Source organism: Catharus ustulatus, chromosome 11, assembly GCF_009819885.2.
Source record: "Catharus ustulatus isolate bCatUst1 chromosome 11, bCatUst1.pri.v2, whole genome shotgun sequence".
In the NCBI taxonomy this organism is placed as follows: domain Eukaryota; kingdom Metazoa; phylum Chordata; class Aves; order Passeriformes; family Turdidae; genus Catharus; species Catharus ustulatus.
In genome coordinates this window covers 12,415,600-12,436,244 of record NC_046231.1, presented here as the reverse complement: position 1 = coordinate 12,436,244, position 20,645 = coordinate 12,415,600, and the positions used below count along the sequence as shown (strand labels likewise).

At 42.4% G+C, this 20,645-nt stretch overlaps 2 protein-coding genes across 3 annotated transcripts; one reads left to right on the top strand and one right to left on the bottom strand.

Annotated features, from left to right (window-relative positions):
• Nucleotides 1-253: 253 nt before the first annotated feature.
• On the bottom strand, nt 254-18,053 carry DUS2 (dihydrouridine synthase 2). 2 transcript variants are annotated; one of them, XM_033069889.1, is made up of 16 exons: nt 17,996-18,053; nt 16,921-17,060; nt 16,108-16,153; nt 15,323-15,414; nt 13,006-13,049; nt 12,267-12,327; nt 10,981-11,028; nt 10,324-10,389; nt 8,654-8,724; nt 8,186-8,272; nt 7,912-8,080; nt 6,889-7,010; nt 4,093-4,236; nt 2,998-3,085; nt 2,300-2,373; nt 254-1,099 (listed from the first exon to the last, which is right to left on the bottom strand). In XM_033069889.1, exons 2-16 carry the CDS (start codon nt 17,041-17,043, stop codon nt 862-864), a joined length of 1,473 nt encoding a protein of 490 aa, XP_032925780.1. In that variant the 5' UTR covers nt 17,044-17,060; nt 17,996-18,053; the 3' UTR covers nt 254-861. The 2 variants fall into 2 exon arrangements, with proteins under 2 accessions (XP_032925780.1, XP_032925779.1); XM_033069888.1 differs by lacking the exon at nt 17,996-18,053 and adding an exon at nt 17,341-17,422.
• On the top strand, nt 17,089-19,725 carry DDX28 (DEAD-box helicase 28). Its single transcript, XM_033069887.2, is given in 2 exon segments — nt 17,089-17,414; nt 17,416-19,725. Coding segments are annotated over 2 exon segments (1,974 nt in total). The 3' UTR covers nt 19,064-19,725.
• Nucleotides 19,726-20,645: the final 920 nt, after the last annotated feature.

The following is a 20,645-nucleotide window of genomic DNA, read 5'->3' as shown; positions in this document are numbered from 1 at the left end:
CATGGGCCTTTGATCAAGACCCCTGTATCACCAACAGCTGATTACTGAGACAAACAAGGTCACCTTTCAAGAACATACAAGGCCATATTTGGATGCCCATTACTGCAAGTAATCTACTTGTAGACATTTACGAGGACTTTCAAGTTCAAAACAAAAAAACTCGAAGAGCCTTCATTCAAGAGTCATTGCTACCAGGCTTGGCTCCAGTTCCTTACTGGAAAGACACAAATGTTAACACCTAAGACCAGGAAAGGATGGTGAATTCCACTGTCATATTTCTAAAGGGTAAAACATAGTAGAAATTACCACAGAAGCATGTTATTTTAATGCCTGTCTTACAATTTTTAAGTTCTTCTCTCTGCAAAAACACTTTTTCTTGGTACATGAGGTGTAAACAAAGCTTGCAAAACATGCATAGAACTTAATTGACACAACCACATCTACTTTGCTATTAATTATTTTCCTACATTGATTTTCCTGATTAACTACCCAGTTTCAATACACAGTTCCCTTCCTCTGCTTGTGGATGATGTATTAATATATCTCTTACCAGCAAATTGTAGACTTATTAAAAATAAAAAAAACAAGTAATGAAACCAATGACAAAATTGCTTTGAAAATACCTGATATTTTTAAAAAGTTTATTACTGGGATTAACTTCTCCATGTTCTCTAAAATCAAGTTCCTATCTGAAAGGCACCATAGGGACAGCGAGTGGTGAACAGTAAACATCTCAGTGGCATTTCTCACAACTGGGAAATTTATCTGTCTCTGAGAGAATCCAAATGAAACGTGGACAGCAAGATACACAAATAGGAGCTCATTTGCAGCTGCATAGGCATGAAACCCCCAATTTCCATGCTATCGTGGCATCTTCGGCACAGTCATGTCAGCAGTTTCTTCAATAAAATTAGCTTTTTTATGGGAAGGCTCAGCAAGATCCTCTCCGTGGTCTCTGCTAATCAAGTGCTCCTGGTCTCCCCTCTTGCGTTTGGTGATCAGGTGATTTTCTCCCTCACAGAGCTTTCCCTCTGGGACACCCAACGTTCTCAGACAGACAATAGCTGCAGCCTGTTCTGCCAGTTTCTTGGACTTGTCCCTGAAGAGCAAGCACACAGAGCACACGTAAAAGTAGAAACTGAGGTCTCTACATTGCCAAGAGACAATTTCCTCTCTCTGATGCAACATGATGAAACAAACAGCACTTGTAGCTATCTCACAGCAGAGGAACAAAACAGGTCACTTCCAGAAATTATTTCAATCCTGCTAGGTGTCAAGTGTTGATGCATCACTCCTGATGCAATATTCCCAGAAAATCTGTCTCTATCAGATCTTGTCTCTCAAACACTCTCCAGTACAGAGGTACACAGTCAATGTGGTTTTTGTCCCACACAATCCTCAAGAAAGGTAACTTTTACAAATCTGATCACTGAACAAAACTGAGTTATAAAGGATCACTTTTCTTGAAAAAGGTTCAGGCATAAGTATACCCTCTGGCACAAGTACATGATGCTGACAAAAGCAGGAACTGTTCCATAATACTAAAAATTCTGTCAGTTCTGAGAAAGACTGCACATCACACATTTGTGGAAGTCAGTATTTGAAAACGTTTTCTTCTCAAAATTTTGGATCAGCTGAGCATAACTTCCTAAAGCCTCTGAACAGGAAGGCTGCAAAGCAGTTGTGTGCACTTGTCCTGTTCAAAATGCTCAATGCTGAGCTCCAGCTTTGCAGTTAAATCAAGATCACCTTAGGTGCAAATGCCTCAAGTCAACTCCAGTATTAATAGATGATTGTATAAAATACCATCATGAAACTTTAGAGCAGCCCTGGATGTAGCTGCTAATTAACTGTGATCTCCAAGAGCTCAGAGTGCTGTCCTCTACCTCACTGGATATAGACACTTAGTCCTGACTTCTTATTGGGAGTGAATCTGCTGTAGTGGGTGAAGACAATCTCCTTCAACATTCCCCTCTGCCTCCCCTGGCTTCTTTCTGAACTCATCACATACAGAACAGAACTGGGTCACCCATTTGCTCCCCTTCCAGTACAGTTTGTGGACTAACACAAAGTGAATTAAAATCTGTAATTGTTTACTTGATTTTGCCAGTGCTTACTTCCTCTTGTCACATTCAATTCTGAGAAGTTTTTAATGCTTTCTCCCTCCTAGAAGTAGCTTTAGGAGGCACCTTTTAGTTGACCTTTATCAAAGTCAACTGGAATACCCTTTTAATGTAAGTTTTGAAGCAACATTTCAGAAACAAAAACCCAGCTGAAAAACCCATTAAGGATGACTTACCACAGAGCTGATCGGTATTTTCGGTCAGCTACTGTCACTACTGAACAGAATAATCTATCCAGTGGTCTTTGAACCTGTAGGAAAAAAAGAAGTAAAAGGGAAGGGGCTGTCAAAAACCAGTCATGTAATTTACAGAAGAAACAACATCATCAACATTCCTTCACAGGTATAAAGACAAGAATAACAAGTAACATAACTTGAAAATTACTCTAATTCACGCCACAAATTTCACCATACATACTCAGCAATAAAAAACTAAGACACTGTCCAAGTTGCAAATATTTTTGCTTTACAAAAGTAAGTAGTCAAATAATATCCCATCTAACCAAACAGGTGCTCCAGTCCCATACAGTTCCTATCTGTAACACTGTGTAACAAGAGAAAACATTCCAAGCTTTAATTCTTTACTTCAGAATAGTAGCAAAAGAAAATCAGTCATGGGCTCCTATATAATGACCAAGAAGTTACAGCTACTTCTTTCACACATGAATCAAAAGCAGACTGACTCTTACTTCTTTATTTTCTAATAAAACAAGCTGCTACTTTCACACCTGTGTGTGTTACCATTTCTGCAGCTGCTTTCTGAAACAGCTACACCAGACTGGGAAGCAGAATTTCTCACTACCTTGAGTCTTAAAATATTTACTTTCATATACAAGGCAGAGGAAGAGGTTTGAAAGGGTTTTTCACTGACTCACAGTTTCATAAACAGGCTGAGGATGCTTTTCTTTCCTACACCATTCCAGAAGATACATTTTTGGAGTGATCTGTGGTGGATATTCTCGCCTAGACAGAAGAATTTGTGGTCAACAACTGTGCACAAAGTTCTATTTTAAAACAGACAGTGCTGCTTATTGTATTACTTCTACCAGTTATTTGAGGTTTAATTTTACAGCTCAAATTATGAAAAAGATGCTTCTTCCTCATTAGACAACTCAAATAATAGATGTGACAAAACATCTAAAATAAAACCTAACGTTTTCTATTAATTCTTCCTGAACATTCACATCCTGTAAATAACACAGCTAGAGAAAAGACACTTACCAGAAAGGAGATTCTAACTAAATACGTGACACAGAAGAGAGAAACAGTTTGGTACTGCTTATTATAAGCACCAATTAAACACAAGTAGAAAAAAGGAGAAGCTGCTTCTGTTATGAAGCAGTAATCAAATGAAAGAAGGGTAGGAAATGCAGGAATTTATTCAGTTACTGACACTGATAAGCCTATTAGCAAAAAACAGCAAACAGGAGTTTAACATTGAAAGTAACAGCAATTTTATGGGTTTCACAGATTATAATTCAAAATTAAATAAACTAGAATTCAACTCCATGAATTAATTTTTCAAGGAATAGCTTATGAGTGGAACACATTTAGAACACTTCAGACGAGCATATTATCTGCTTAGAAGACTATTAAGAAATTTGTTCAGGACTTCTTACAGAAAAATTATGATGTTTTAGTGAAGTTTCACTCTACATATTTGTAATACACTTTCCTACATAGAGATGTTCTTTTGTTTTTTTCTCCTAGAGCACTCAGCACTTTTAACAAGTTAAGTGAGAGAATTAAGCAGTCTTAGGAAGCCTGGAACTATAGAACATCCTACAACATCCAAACGGCCCAGGAAGAGTGATGATTATGCAATGATGGTCATTTACTGCTTCACAGGAATTCATTCAGTAAGTGTGGTTTTGCAAATTATCATTTTCAAAATACTGTTAAGACACTGTCAACCTCACAGCTGTTATTCAGAGATTCAAGAGAGTGAAAAACTTGATTTGCATGCTTACTTGTCAAATCTAACAGCCATTTTTATTACATCTGGATCTTCTATTTGGTCATCTTCATCTTGCGTCTTGGTTTCTAAAGATGTTTTCTTTCCTTCAAAAACAGATGTCATTTCTTCATAGAAGTCACCCATTTCAAAGACTTCACTATTCAAACAGAATTCCTTTATATCAGAGATCAGTTTATAAATTTTTGTGTAGCATTATGATAAAGAAAATGTAGAAATCAATTGTGTTTACAGCATATGTTAAGAGTACAGAGAATGAAGTAGAAGTTTTGGCTGTATTCTGCACAGGGACATTACATTGCTTCTCTTTCAATTCTCACCAGACATTGTTGAGCTACAAGTAGAAAAAGAATGTTCTGATTTCCAGCACTACATATGCAATTTGTAGCCTGGAAGTGCAGGCAGAATCGGTCAGAAATACAGGTCTGCAACGTTGTAGTTAGTAGCTCATTTAATAACTTGCAGCCGGATGAACCAGCAAACAAACATCTCAGAGTGACTCCTGGTGCATCAACTCCACAAGGGAAACACGAGCCAAAAGTAGGAAAAAGATTCTTCTTCTAATTATAGTGATTAAAAATACTTTAAGAAATAAACACTATGGCATCCAAACCCCTCAAAATCTCAGATTTTCTAACTTCAGAGTACTATTCACAAGCCCAAATAAAGAGAAGGAGCAACCAGGATTTTAGTCAAAGGCAAAAGCCTCAAATCCTTTTAAATTTCAAACTCACGGTAGGCTGGATCTACATTGAAAAACAGACTATTGATTTTCTGCAGATGATAATGGCAATAAAACCTGCAGCATGAAAAACTTTTACTTTCTGTTATAAGGATGCTTGTTGATATGGGGCTGCTCAACGACGAAATGAATTCTGCCCACAAAGCCATCTCCAGTGGTCCAAGCAAAAAAGCAATGAAGCTGAACAATATTAATTTATGCTTCTAAGGCCAGGTAATTTATTACATACTGCTATATAAATGTTTTGTGGGAAGAGCAGCAGACTGTTCTCTTGCATTCAGCACTGAGGTTATAGCCCAAATGGCAGTAACCCATCCTCACCACCAGGAGACAGCAGAATTATGCACTATTTTTGTCTGAAGATAAGCTGCTGCATTTTTAAAAAGTGAATGTTCCTCAGTTATCTGGACATGAAACAGATTGTTCAGAACAGGGGTTAAAAGACCAAGTTTGCTGGCAGAAAGTAGTTTCATAAATTTTCAAATTTAGGCTACAAATGGCTCTCTCTGTCCTGCTCTCTTGCACACACATTGTCTCAGTCCATTTTGAAGCTGGTATTGCATCACATTGTACAAAAATGAGAGTTTGATTTTGGAAGCCCCTAAAGAATTGTTAGGCATAGTTTTACACTAGATCTCTATCCAGTGTTTATGTGTATGAACTGTGACACTTCTCATTACCAGTGCAACACTGTTACATTACACTATTTATTTTACATACTGTCCATTGTTATTAATGCAGCAGCAAACACCACCACTCTTTGGGCTAAAACTTTATTGAAGTTGCAAAAGAGCTGAGCTCCAATCGATACTTTTTTCCTAAACTCAAAATCCATAATCAAAATAAATAGTCTATCAGCATACTAAAATGTGTTAAATTCTTTAAGTTGCCAAAGTGAAAAGTAACTTGCAAAGTTTAGATGTTTTTCATGGATTCCACTGCTCCTTTAAGAATAATGAAGTCTAACCCCCTTTATATATGCAATACAAATTCCCTTCATTGTACTGTAATGTAATAATCATGGACAGAATTATTTATAGAAAGTCAAAATTGGTAAAGGCAATAAAATGGCAAAAGGATTGCAGGCATTTCAAATCATTTTGAACATGAAGAGAACACTGATTAGGGTTTGCTAGAAACCAATAAATAGTTTTTCAAAATATTTCAAGCTTTCAACATTTCCATCAATTTTGATACACCTTACATATCAAACAGTTTCAGACTGTTAATTTTGGAAATAAACAAGGAGACTCTTCCCCTTCCTTCTATCAGAAGGACAATTATAACACACAACATGGATACGATACATGCAAGCTCAGAGCTTTATTTTGTTCAGTTTGGGATGTGTCCAAACCTGAATTCCCCTAATTTGGGGCAAAATCTTTATTCACCTGCCTAATTTTTGGTTTCTTTCAAAACTTTTGTTCTTTCATTTCTGTCTCTACCACTGAAAAATTTCATCCAGTCTGTTTCAGATGTGCAGGATGACATGATTCTTTAAGGCTACTATATTTCCTCCAAAGGATTGCCATCCTTCATTAGGATAGTCCAGGTATGAAAAGCAGCAGAAAAAATTACATTTAAGTACCATAAACCAGACAACCCTAATACATGGTTTTGAGTTTCTAAGTGTTCATTTCAAAACAAATACGTTATTCCAGTAACATTAAAAAACCCACATGTAAAAGGGAAAGTTATATCAAATAAACATCCTTGGAAGAAGATAAGTTCCACAAAATTTCAGACAAGCTGAAATTTTTCTTAATCACTTCATGCAAATGCTGAATAAATGCCTGTCACTCAGTGAAGCACTACTCAAATTAGTGTGCTGAATAGAGAGTTTTAGGGTTAAAGATCTAACATCTGAGCATGGAGGAAACCTGGAAAAGTTTATTCTGTTATTTCACATTTCCCATCTGGATTTTTTGGGGTTGTTTTTGGGGTTCTCACAACTTCTCCTGACAGTGTGAAATGCCAGGCAGTGCTAGGACAGTGAAGTGGTGTACAAGTTGGACAGAGTACAACTCCTTTTCTGAAGTCCATGCTTACCAGATCTCCTGTGTGGACTGTGCAGCATGCAGCTTCTTACCCTGAGTAGTTTCCAACTGTTCTCTTAACATCTGACACAAGCAGTATTTAGTGTTGGTGTAGTGATTATCATACCTCACTGCCTGATGGAAAGAGACAAAGAATTCAAAACCACACCAAACAAATTTATCCTCTATACCGTGCATGGTCTCTTGATTATTTCCACAACCACTTTTGAAAGGCAAACCACAGTGCAGTTTCCTCAGTAACATATTCAACACTACCCATGAATGTGACTATAATCTGATTATTTTGGCATGCCTTCACAAACTAAAGTTCAACTGACTCTCACACTTCTGAAAAAAGAGTTGACCTGTTACTAGCAACCCACTGATATTTTAGTAACCAATAGTAAGCTCAAATTAAAAAAAGAAAGGATTTAAATTGATGACATGATCAAAGTTACAGATTTCTGACTAATATTCCTATTACATCATTAAAATTTTGTCTTTCAAACAGTGGATATAACTTCATATATTAGATGACTTGGCAATACAGCATTACTCTATTGGCAAATCATTCCCTTTGCTCCCCTACTGTGAATACTTCTTGACAGTATTTGTGAAAACTATTGATTTCTAAAAGTGAATCTAGGAGCAACTGAGCATTTACTTCACTTTTCTGTTCAATGTTGTAAATTCAATATCGTATACTGTATCTAATAATCTGTTCAAATTGTACAACTGTGACTTCGAAAAAGTTGGACAACACATTTTTAAATTTTTTAACAGTTTTAGATAGCCTAGTAAGCCTCATAAATGTTCCCAAGAAATTAGGGCTAAAAAGCATGTTTTCAGAACTTTTTTCTTCTGAACAAAATCAGAGGAAGCAGGGGTTGATTTCAGGACTCATGTCACATGCACTATGTTCAAATACCCCAGAACCAATTCTTTGACATGAAGAGGAGTTAAGATATTGCACTAAGACTTGCATTAAAAATTCTAAACAATGTTAATTACAAGTAAGATCTTATAAAAAACATACATATTTGATGTAATCTTGCATGACATCCTTCAAAGGGCAAAAGCCATCTTTTCTGAAGATAGAGGGGTTCCACATGGCAGCACGAGCAATCATGACTGATGAGGCAGCTGTTGCTTTCTCAAAGGTCTCAATGTCTGCATATTCTTTGATGAAGTCATGAGAGCCTCCACTAAAAATTAACAACACTAATATAATTAATCATGGTTCTTTTTCCTGCACTATTAAATCTTAAATACATGCATCTGACCATAATGAGCTAATTAGTCCAACTTACTTTGCTATTACTGGAATGGAGACAGCTTCAGATATGGCCTTGATCACATCACAGTGAACAGGGTGCTGAGGCCTCTCCTCCTTCTTCCTTTCCAACAAACAAATAAAAAAGACAAGACCAAAGATTTCCTGTGGAATTTATAGATCTCTAAACCACAGCAGACATGACACAAGGATTATTGGGATATACCTGTTTCAGCTTATTTATTTCATATATTTGATTTTTTAGATACGAAGTATGCAAGATAATTTTAGTTCTATTTGGTCTTTGAGAAAAAATATTAGGAAAAGAGCAGCAAGCAGTTCAATTTCCTAATTACTGAATTGATTTCCTAGAACACCAGTTAACAGCTGAAATCAGAACCACATACTTAGAGCATTGAGTATACTCATACCAGTCATAGCATGCTGTGCTATAGTCACCAACAAACTAAAAAAACTAAGTCTTTCTTGCCTGAAATCAATTTACCTTCCATGGACTGCAATGGCAGCAATGCCAGTTTTCTCTATTCTCTTCACCAGATTCACAGTATCCTCAACCTGAGGGATAAGACAGACTGACATGATTTTAATTCAAAGCAAAAGCAATTACTATCATGTGACCATTGCACAAACAAATGCTGGAAGTCTTCCTTTATCAAGAGGGATGTGATTCCTGTCTTTCATCAATAACCCAACATGTACAACCATTTAATATATACTTCAATTAAAAAAATACATGCTATTGAGTCCATTTTCAATGCTTCCTTGAAATTATAGATTACAAACTTTCTCAAACCAGGTAACATAATACTCTGTAGCAGGAGAATATTTTCCAATAGGTTTTCAGACTGTCAACTGAAAATGATTGGAACATTTGATTAGCAAGTCCCCTCTAATGACTGTTCTGTAAATTATAATTAAAATTCTTTTCAGTAAGAGGAAGCCTTCTCAAATCAACCTAATATGCAACCTATAAATATTCCTCTCAGATGTGTCTTAAAAATGTCAACCAGCATCTAAAAATTTCTAAGGATATTTGTACATGCCCAGTAGATCAAAAGGCCCAGTATATCTTCAAAGAGGTAAAATGATCTTAAAAAGCAGAAATAAAATTGACACACTGCTGCATTAGCCTGTCTTATGCAGTAGGGAGAATGAAAAAAAAAGGTAAGGCAAATTTTCCTTTCAAAAGCTGGAGGAATATCTGTGGCTCATCCCTAACATATCAGGTTCGTTTTGAAAACTGCAGCATGTCCCAGCTGGCAGGGATGCAGAGACAGAAGCTCACCTGCTGTTCTGATGGATGACATTATGCAAAACCAGCTTGAAACAAAAAGGAAGAGGCTCTAGGATAAAGGTGCCAGTTCTCTGATTTAATACTTCAGAACCAAAATGATCTTATGGGTTACTGGTTCTTTTCAGACAAGCTTCATTTGTTTATCCAACACATAAATGACTTCTGAACAAAGCTGGCTCAGGTACAGTTCATCCATCAACTGAAATATCTATTTAGGTCATATGCAATCATAGTATCTAGGCAGGTAATTAAATACCAAATCGCAAAATAATCAGTCTTTAAAAGAGAAGGCCCATCATCTCTTGGAGGTTTAAAAATATGTAGAGAATTAATCTGTAAAAAAAAAAGCAGTAAAGAAGCTACATCAGCTGTAAAAAAAGTCTGGAAAAAGACCCTGAGAAAGACAAATCCTGTAACTTCATTGGTTGTTCTAACTGCAATAACAGGAAAACAGTATGGAAGAAAAATTAGTCTGAAAGAAGAGAAAAAAAATAATTTATTGGCTATCCCATGTGAAAAACAGGAATTAACAGCATCTACTGGCTGCTCAAGGGGTGCTGTCCTACACCCTTTTGTACTTCTATGACATAAAAATTACATCATTGAGAAATTTAGAGGACAAAAGCCTCTGTGACCTTGCATATCACAGAATCTGACAAGCCCACAATCAGAGTCTCTGTGCACCTGCAGGTCAGATAACCATTTAGGCTGGGACAGCACCCCAAACAGAAATTGCAATTCCAAGTGCTAATTCACAGCACAGGCATACAGTGAAACATGCTAGAACAACATATATTCTAACTATGGCAAATCAGAGAAATAACAGCTGAACACTTGAGCACAATGATTTACGTTCTTACTGAGGGCAAAATGCGGATTTTGCAGGTTACTGGTTTACAAATTCCTTTAACAAGGGTGGTCAGTATCTGGAAAAAAAAAGACAAAAACCTGATCACAACAATGGCATTACTAAAACTCTCCTCCTTTCTCTCTCAAAAATAAGTTAGAATAATGTAACACTGTTTACTATTCCTCTATAAAGAATCTTACCTGCTAGACAGACATACACAATCTGTAACTGAATATACAATTTTATCCAGTAGATACACTAATAGTCTAAGACATTTTTGCTTCCACTTCTCTGTTGATTTCAACTCGATTTTTATAGAGGAATTAACTGCTGCTGGAGTTTCAACACTGCTTTTAATATGACACGACAAATGAACTCTGATAATCTCAAGTTACATGCATAGGAATGTAAAACTTGCAAATATTGCACCACACTGAAAGTTCTTAAACTGAAAAAAAAGAAGGTAGCAATTGTATAGTCCAGATAATGGCAAGGAGAACTAAATCAGGAATATTTATCTATATCCGATTAATATCCAATGCCCTAAACTGAGCATTCCACTCCAGCAATCACAAATTTGCTGTCTATGCAACTCATTCCTGCTGCCAGTAGAGCACAGTGCACAATTCTTTCCAAGGCAGCTCCAACCCCACCAAGTGATACTTACAGACTCTATTTTGTCAGGATCAGACAGCAGTGCTGCTCCCATCCCTCCCTGGGAAAACAGACAGAAGCTGTCACCCACTAGGCAAATACATTTTTCAACTCAATTGTTTTGTCTTACAGCAGACCACAACAAAAGCCCAATGGTACATTAAGGAAAAATGGCAAAATTTAAAACACAGGAGCATTAGTGAACACCTTGTGCAATATTTCTTAGACCTGTATCAGAATAAGTAAGCAGAAATTCAGGGCACCAACTTGCTCTCATCACTTTAGGGAGCAGACAGGATTTCAGAAAGCTATTTTTAGCAAACATTATCATCCATTTTCCCCTCATTAAGTGACAGCTGAACAAATTTATTGTTTCAACATTACACACTACACTTGAGAGGTTTTTAAGTCAGTACTTTCCATCTACACACTACATTTTAAAAAAGAGACTAAGACAAATTAAGTGCCTTTATTGAACAGAAAAAATGTACAATTAATGTAATTATGAACAATTTCATATTTTAGCTGTTCCTCCCACACTGTTTCATCTGAATACATAGATGCAGAGGCCAACAACTTTTTGGTACAAATTTTTTTGACCCAGAACTATTGTTGGAGAATAACCATTCACCAGCAGTTGAACTTCTGATCTTTCACCCTATTACAAGATGGATATTTTGGCGTTTTATTCTTAATTACTGCTCTGTGGAGCATTTGACATAAAAATGGAGCATCATGGTCCAATTTATTGATCCTTTATCTCTACACCAAGTGGCTTAACAGTCCTACAACCAGTTTGAAAGCTCTGCTCTAGTCTGACACAGGACTAATTTAGAACTGCATGTGCTTTATTAAAAAAAAAAAACAAACCCCAAAAAAATATCAGGTTTTAACTGATCCATTTAAAACTGACAAATAATTGAATTCAGCATTACTAACTTGTGATGGTTTGTGCCATCTATTTGCTTGGATAACAAACTGTGATTTCAATTTTTATTAAGGCTAGGCAGAACTTATTTCACTCACCCAACAAATTAATGACTTCAGAAAAATCTTAAAAAACCCTAACAAGTAATTTTGTCTAGTCTTTAAGAATTTAATTTTCTAGCAGTTTATGTTATTTTATTGCATTAGAGCCAAGACACCTTCTAGAGTGTTCTGTTCACTACAAAAAGTTAAATTTAATTTTTCTCTACATCAAAATTTTACTGCTTGAATTTGAAAACCAGACCATGTATTCCACACTCCATACCTCAAAGTCAAAAAAGGCTCATTTAAGAGTAATCAAAATCCACTTACCTTGGTAGAATATTCTTTTGGGCATCCCATGTTGATATCAATACCAGCCACATCACTTTCTCTGAAAGAGAAGGAAAAATTAAAATATTTTTTAGCATATTAGAACAAGAATCAAGAAATAGGTATCTTTCCAGGTCATTTGTTCCACCATCATTAAGGTGTGAGAACTTAAGGTAAAGCTTATTTGAACTTCTGAATTTTTAGCTTCTCATTTAAGCTAAATATATAAATCTTAATGACAGTCTGAAGATTAGATTGTCCACAGATTTCAATAACCAGTGCTGTGCAGAAGCTGCAAATACTCATCCTAAATACCTTCTATATACTTCATCCTATATAAACTATATCCACCACTATCCCTACAGTAAGCTCTATTGAAACTTCCATCTATTTAAATAGAGGCTTTAAACCACCTGTTTGAGAACCACTTTTCAATTCTGCACAATACTTTTTGGAGGCTTTAAACCACAAACAGTATGGGACATTTTCAGGTATACTGGTCTTGCAGCTGCACAATACCCAGGGAAATTTATACTGGGGAGATCAAAGAGATCAAGGACACACTTGCACTAGCAAAAAGCCAATCCAGCACAGAATTTATGTAGTTGAACTTTTCCTGGTTCTATCAAGAGTTACTTTGATGCTCTCAATCATAAGAAACTGTCTTTACAATAATTCCTCTGTACAAAAATCCCCAGACCAACCCCTGGTAGGAAGGAGGTGAGAGAAGATAACTTACACAAGCTTAGCTACTGCCAGGGCTCTTTCAGCATCTGCTGAACCCTGTTGGCAAAAGAAGAGGATTTATATTAGAAAATATCATCAAACTGATAAAAAAACCAAGGTGCTTATTTGCACATGTGTACAACTCTATTTGTTCTGAACATTTAGTACAGAGACCCACTCAGAGGCACACTGGACACTTAAAACATTTACCTAGAGCACAAATTGGAGTCAGCCACTGGATGATAAAAAGTGATAGAAAAAAGGATCCAAAGAGGTCTGTCTGCCCTCTTCACCTGCAGCAATATCAAATGTTCCTGGCTCCTCAACAACAGATACCTATTTTAATGTTCTCAAGAAGCTCCACTAATAACAATTCTACAGTCTACAAGCAACCTATTTCAGGGCTACATTACAACTGAAAATCGTCTTTTCAGTATCTAATGCAGACCACTCATGCTTCTCCCTACCCCCAGCCCATCATCTCTTGTCCTACACAGAGTGGTCTCTAAGAGCAAATTACTTTCTTTCTCTTCAGCAGACAGAATCTTTAATACATTTTGCAATGCTAATGCACATATTACAGTAATTTCACGACTATAAGGCGCACCCTTTTGACTAAAATTTTCCCTCGAACCCGGAAGTGCGCCTTATAGTCCGGTGCGCCTTATCTGATGTACAAAGCGGCGAAATTTGCCAAACCGGAAGTGTGAGCTGAGAGTCGTGGGGGGAGCCGGAAGTGCCACTGCAGCCGGCTGGGGGCGGGCCCGGAGGCCCGCGACACTGCCCCTGCCGGGTGGAGGCGGGCCAGGGGGACCAAGGCACCGCCCCTCTCCGGTCCAGGCAGTCCTTCGGCCTCATGGCTGCCGGGTGAATGTGGGCTAGGGAGGCCGCGGCACCCGCCTTCCCGGGTCCAGGCAGTCTCGGGAGCCCATGGCTGCCAGGTGAATGTGGGCAAGGGGGGCCGCGGCACCCCCATTCCCGGGTGGAAGCAGTCCCAGGAGCCCATGGCTGCCGGGTGAATGAGGGCAAGGGGGGCCGCGGCACCCGCCTTCCCGGGTCCAGGCAGTCCCGGGAGCCCACGGCTGCCGGGTGAATGTGGGCTAGGGGGGCCGCGGCACCCCCCTTCCCGGGTGGAAGTAGTCCCGGGAGCCCACGGCTGCCAGATGAAGGTGGGCTAGGGGCCCCGCGGCACCCCTGCTCCTGGCTCCAGGCAGCCGCGGTAGCCCATGGCTGCCGGATGAAGGCAGGCTAGGGGGCCGGCAGCAGCCCCGTTCCTGGGTCCAGGCAGTCCTGGGGAGCCATGGCTGCCGCGTGAATGTGGGCTAGGAGGGCCACGGCAACCCCGCTCCTGGCTCCAGGTAGTCCCGGGGAGCCATGGCTGCCGCGTGAATGTGGGCTAGGAGGGCCACGGCACCCCTGCTCCTGGGTCCAGGCAGCCGCGGGAGCCCATGGCTGCCGGATGAAGGCAGGCTAGGGGGCCGGCAGCAACCCCGCTCCTGGGTCCAGGCAGTCCCGGGGAGCCATGGCTGCCGCGTGAATGCGGGCTAGGGGGGCCGCGGTACCCCCGCTCCTGGGTCCAGGCAGTCCTGGGGAGCCATGGCTGCCGTGTGAATGTGGGCTAGGGGGGCCACGGCACCCCCCTTCTCAGGTGGAAGCAGTCCCGGGGACCCATGGCTGCCGGGTCCAGGGTGGCTCGGTGGCTCGCGGCACCGCCCCTACCGGGTGGAGGCGGGCCCGGGGGCCAATGGCTGCCGGGTTGAGGCGGGGCCTCGGCCAGCAACCCCACGGGGTGAGCTGGGGGCGGGGCCTCATTGCAAAAAAAAAAGTGCGCCTTATAGACCGGTGCGCCTTATCTGATCTACAAAGTTGCAAATTTTGCCGAATCCGGGGGGGTGCGCCTTATAGTCCGGTGCGCCTTATAGTTGTGAAATTACTGTAATCCTCTCTTATCTATAGTAAACAATGCCAATTCTTTCAGTGTTTCCAGTGAGACTGTTTACAGGACAGTGCAAAACTTCAATGTGTGATCAGACATCAGTACAATTCATTTTCTGCATCCATAAGTTGGGAAATGTATCTAAGATACTTGCTACAAAAACAAGCTGCTGCAGAGCACACAGCTTATCTGAATCGCCTCTTCTGAAAACAGCCGTAAGGACAGTTTACAGTGAGCTCTGAAATTCTGCAACACCTTTGGTGTGAAACTTTACCTGCCCCTGAAACACCAAGAAACTGACAGTCTGCACCAGGGAGAGCTGCTTTGGACTGACATCAACATGTCATCAGCATTTCCTTTAAATGTGTTGTTAGAAGAGTATCTGGTTTCTTACCATTTGGAAGACAACACGTTCTCTCTCCCTTTCACAAGTTCTGAAAACAACTCTTTCATTAGGTGCAACAAAGTCCACTGTTTCAAGTACTTCTGTATGAAATGAGGAACAGATAAAACAGACAAAAATATACAAATGTAAAAATTTTAACAAGTCATGTGACCATGTCATTTATATGTAAATGAAATGTCATCAAAGTCATTTGATGTTCTTTGAAAAGTATCAAAGCCCAATGATAACCCAGCCAGAATGAAAGTTCTATTTTTGAGAACGGGCAGGAGGAGAGAGGAGATTTGTAGTGAACTTCTATTTCCCAGCAGGGACACTGCAAACAACTATTTCTATGCCACTCAAATAGGGCCAGGTCTCAAAGATATCTTTTTAAGAACTTGCAGTGACAATAATGTTATTCCAAGTGAAGTCCCTGGACTTCAAGTTAATAAATAAATGATAAACAGTGAGATCTTGTATGTGTTGCTCCCTTATTGCAGTAGACTACAAGGTGTGTATATATCATGTCACAAACATCTAACACTTAAAAAGACTCATGATTGGAAACTGTATCTACTGCAGTCCAAACAAACTGAAAGTCTGAAACTACAGAGCAGCAGACAAGTCTAAGGTAGCACTTCAAAAGCTGGCTGTAAGCCCCTAGACACAATTCAGTGAGATGTACTGATACATCACTATAATCACAGAAAAATGCTTCAGAGAAATAATGACCCTTTCTCTTAACTAGAAAAGAGTCTTTTTACAGGCATCATCAAAAGAAATGCCATACTTACCATTTATAACCCTCTTACACTGCAGCATCTTTATGTCAATCAGCTCCTGAGGGGAAAGGATTAAAAAAACTCAGTGAGTTGAATTGTTTCAGCCAGTCAGCTCTAAATAGTTGTCCATTTTATTAAATAATTATCTGGAGAGACCAACTTCTCTGAGCAACCTGTCCCAGTACCTCAGCATCCTCTAGTTAAAGAACTTCTAACTAATACCTAATCTCAAGCTCTCCTCTCTTTAGTTTAAAACTGTTCCCCCTTGTCCTATTGCTATCTGTCCTCGTAAAAAGTTAATCTCCCTCATTTTTTAAAAGCCCCCTTTAAGTACTGGAAGGGTTCAATGAGGTCTCCTCAGAGCCATCTCTTCTCCAGAGAGAACAATCCCAACTCTCCCAGCCTGTATTCGTAGGAGAGGTGCTCCAGCACTCTGATTATCACTGGGGCCTCCTCTGGATCCACTCCAACAGGTCCAGATAGTTCTTGTGCTGAGGCTCAACTTCAGCCAGCTTTAAAAAAAGTGGCTAAGAAACAAGGACAGCAGTGCTGTGACTAGAAACATATGGAACACGGCAGAACTAACCAGATAAATACAACTTAAGGAAATTGCTATCATGTTTTGTCTAAATTACTTGAAGTTACTGAACAGCCTTAAAATATGGATTTGTCATAGCTGAGAAATGCTTTAATAAATAGACTTCTTTCCTCATTTTTAGTGGAAAATTATGTGCAAAAAGAACAACTAATATAGTGAAAATAAGTCCATTTGTACTTTTCTTAATGTTATCAGATAAACCCGCCTCATCTTCTCCTTCTCCGTACCTCACAGTACACGATATCGGCACCATAGTCCAGAGCAAGCAGACGCATTGGCAGAGTCCCCACTCGCACCATTGGAGCCAGGATCTTCTTTCCTCTAAAGCACAGCGGTGTGTTCACCGTCATTCCTGCTGCTGCTCCACCTGGAAGAGAGAGCCCGGGGGGACTACCATGGGGGGTCATTTCCTGCCCAAAAACACAGATGTGTCCTTTGCCAGCGGGGGGTGTGACAGGGCTCTCCGGGCAGCGGGGACCGGGCTCGCCCGGCGTGCGGGAGCCGGGGATGCTCCCGGCCACACGGCTCCTTCCCGAGCCGGGGCCCCTCAGGGCCGCCCCCGCCACAGCCCTCAGGGCCGCGGGGACGGCTCGGACCGGCAGCGGAAAAAGGGGAAAGAAGGCAGCGGCACCGCCCGCCACACTCACCCTCCTCGCGTGGCTCTGCCGCGGGGCGGGGAGAACCGGGACCGGCGCTTCTGCCACCGTCATCGGGCAGCGCCGCGCCCACGTGGGGACCGCGATGGCGCTGCGCTGGGCCGGGCCCGGGCTCTCCCTCCCCCTGCTGCTGCCGCGGCGGCCGGCGGGCAGCGGGATAGCGGCGGCGGGGAGCCCGCAGCCCCCCGGGGCCGTGGTGCGCATCCCCTGGGCCCTGCGGCAGCGCCTGCAGCGGGGCGCGCAGCGCCGGCGGCGCGGGCAGCAGGAGGCGGCACCGCCGCGCCCCGGGAAGCTGCTGCTGCGGAGCCGGCGGCCGGAGCTGAGCCAGCCCCGCTGGCAGACGGTGGGGCGCTGGGAGCAGCCGCCGCTGGTGTCGGCGGGCTGGAAGCACCGGAAGGCGTACGGGGATTACTTCCAGCTAGAGCCCTCGCAGGAGGCGGCTCCCGCCCTGCAGGCGCCGCCGGCTGAGGCGGGACAGGGCCCGACCTTCGCCGAGCTGGGGCTGCAGCCGGCGCTGCTGGCCGGGCTGGAGCGGCTGTCCATCGGCCGGCCCACGGCCGTGCAGCGCCTCGCCATCCCCGCGCTGCGCCGCGGCCGCAGCGCGCTGTGCGCCGCCGAGACGGGCAGCGGGAAGACGCTGGCGTACCTGCTGCCGCTGCTGGAGCGCCTGCTCGGCCGCCCCGAGGCACCGGCGGAGGCGGCGGGGCCGGCGGCGCCCCGCGGGCTGGTGGTGCTGCCGTCGCGGGAGCTGGCGGCGCAGGTGGGCGCGGTGGCGGCGGCGCTGTGCGCGCCCGCGGGGCTGGCGGTGCGCGGCCTGACGGGCGGCGGGGCCGCGGGCGGGCTGCGCAGGCAGCTGCGGGCGCCGCCGCCGGGCCCGGCCGTGCTGCTGGGCACCCCGGGCGCGCTGCGGGAGGCGCTGCGGCGGCGCTTCCTGGGCCTGGAGAGGCTGCGCTGGATGGTGCTGGACGAGGCGGACACGCTGATGGACGAGTCCTTCACGGAGCTGCTGGAGGAGATCCTGGCACACGCGCCCCTGGCCGCCGGCGCTCCCGGGCCGGGCGGTCCCGACGAGGACAGGACGCAGGTGGTGGTGGTCGGAGCCACCTTCCCCGCGGGGCTCAGCGAGACGCTGGCGAAGTTCACTGACGTGGACCGGTTTGTCACCCTCAGCACCCAGAGCCTGCACCGCCTGCCGCCGCACGTCCAGCAGAAGTTCGTCCGCCTCAAAGGCCGGGACAAGCTGCCCGAACTGCTGCTGCTGCTCAAGGAGCGCCCAGCATCTGGAGGGGCTGTTCTCATCTTCTGCAACAGCGCCAGCACTGTCAACTGGCTGGGCTACATCCTGGACGACCACAAAATCAAGCACCTGCGGCTGCAGGGGCAGATGTCGGCGGCCGCTAGAGCTGGCATCTTTGCCTCTTTCCAGAAGGGTGAAGTGTCCGTCCTTGTGTGCACTGACCTTGCCTCGCGCGGGCTGGACACCAGCAGTGTGCAGCTAGTGGTCAACTATGACTTCCCAGACACCCTGCAGGACTACCTGCACCGTGCTGGGAGGGTGGGCCGGGTTGGGAGCAGGGCCCCTGGAGCTGTGGTCAGCTTTGTCACCCATCGGTGGGATGTGGACCTGGTACGGAAAATAGAGACTGCAGCCCGGAAAAGGACAGGTCTCCCAGGAATGGACTCTCTCAGCAAACCTTCACCTACAGGAGGCTGATGCAGGTTGCCAGGCATTCCCTTCTAGGGGCTTACCTCGAGGTCATTAAGGCAGAGTGAATAAGCTGCTGTGTGTAAGGCAGATTGGAAAAGTAGAGTTGAGTTTCAGAACCAGGGAGGGTGATCAGGTTAACTTTGTGCGCTGTTCTGGAAGCTGCACTGTTCGTTTGCACAGCCATCACAACATGTGGCTTTCCCAGAGGAAACTAGTAAGTGAGTAACAGAATGCTTTTGGAGAATATTGAAGAATTACCTCATCAGTTGATTAGGTTTGCTTATTTTGAGACATACTTTCATTTGGATTTGGATTTGAATTTAATTTATGTCTGTGTGATATACAGCTCTATTGCGTTTCATTACTACCTACTGCCATCAGCGAACATTTGTTATTGAAACTTAAAAATTGCTACTGTGGCAGGAGAAAAAAACTGACCAGTTACAGACACAAAGGATACTTGATTTTCTTGTGATGTAACAGGTCATTCAGAGACTTCTAGACTGGATACCTAAAAGTACACCGGGAATGAGAAGGCACAATAATGCCTGAGGATCTTACAAGGCCTTAATTTGTTATTTTATGGTTTCCTTTCACTGAGAAATGGGATCTTGCTCCTTCATATTATATTTAATAAAAATAAAAATAAGCATAAGAATAAAAATAAAAATGGCTTAAGTGGTTCCTGCACGTTTTTTCCTGCATACTGTAGTGACATGTCCAGTTTCTGAAATGACTAAAAACACCAAAAAACCCCAACCCCAGCACACTGAAAGATGTCTTCTGTTAAATGAAAGAGGAGTGTTTACTCACAGGTTCTAGTGTTCTAGAGTGAGTGATTTCTTTTGAATGTTGTGTCTTTGTCCTATTTTGCTTCAAAGGGAGTTGAAGTCAGGCTGAGGTTTTTTCATATCTAGCTGCTAGTTTGTATCCATGGTAAATAATCGCACAAATAAGCATTTTAGCTCTAATTTCTGTTGCAGTGATTTGCCACAACCCTTTCTTTTAGTGGCTGTTTTCCCCATGCTACCCACTTTAGGCTGTGCAATCACTTGGAATGTAGAAATAGTAGATTTCTACATTATGGTAAATGAGAAGATCACAGCATTGGATCTAAATCTAGTTCCTAAGGAAATAATTCACTGGAGCTACTCTTAGTATACTGAGAGTAAAACAAAGAGAAAACTTGCACAGATAATCAGAGAATCAGGCAATGACTTCATCCTATTGTGCATGTGATCTGTTCATATTGCACAGTTAAGGGGCTCTTAAAGGAAGTTACAAACTGCAGTAAAATTATTTAATAATAAAGCTCCCAAGTTTTAGAAATGCAGTGAAAGAGTGGTCCATTTGGAGGCAGGATACCCATTCATTGCATGGCAAATAATTTGTAGTTTAACTTCTGTAACTTTTAACTTCTGTTTAACTTCACATTTTTGCAGTCTATGAAATCCAGCTCAGTCTGGATTGCAGCACACAGAAATACTAAATTAGACAACACAGTGAAATGATGAAAATCAGCCATTTGCTTCCTGCTTCTGAAGTAATATGCATTTTATATAGTTACAAGTACAAATGCTCTTATTTG

Coding starts and splice junctions, on each gene's coding strand:
- DUS2 (XM_033069889.1), bottom strand. CDS start 17,043: ATGACGGTGAACACACCGCTGTGCTTTAGAGGAAAGAAGATCCTGGCT. Junction 2,374..2,997: donor CTCAGCCTGTTTATGAAACT/GTGAGTCAGTGA, acceptor TTTTTCCTACAG/GTTCAAAGACCACTGGATAG. Junction 1,100..2,299: donor AAATACCGATCAGCTCTGTG/GTAAGTCATCCT, acceptor CTTGCTCTTCAG/GGACAAGTCCAAGAAACTGG.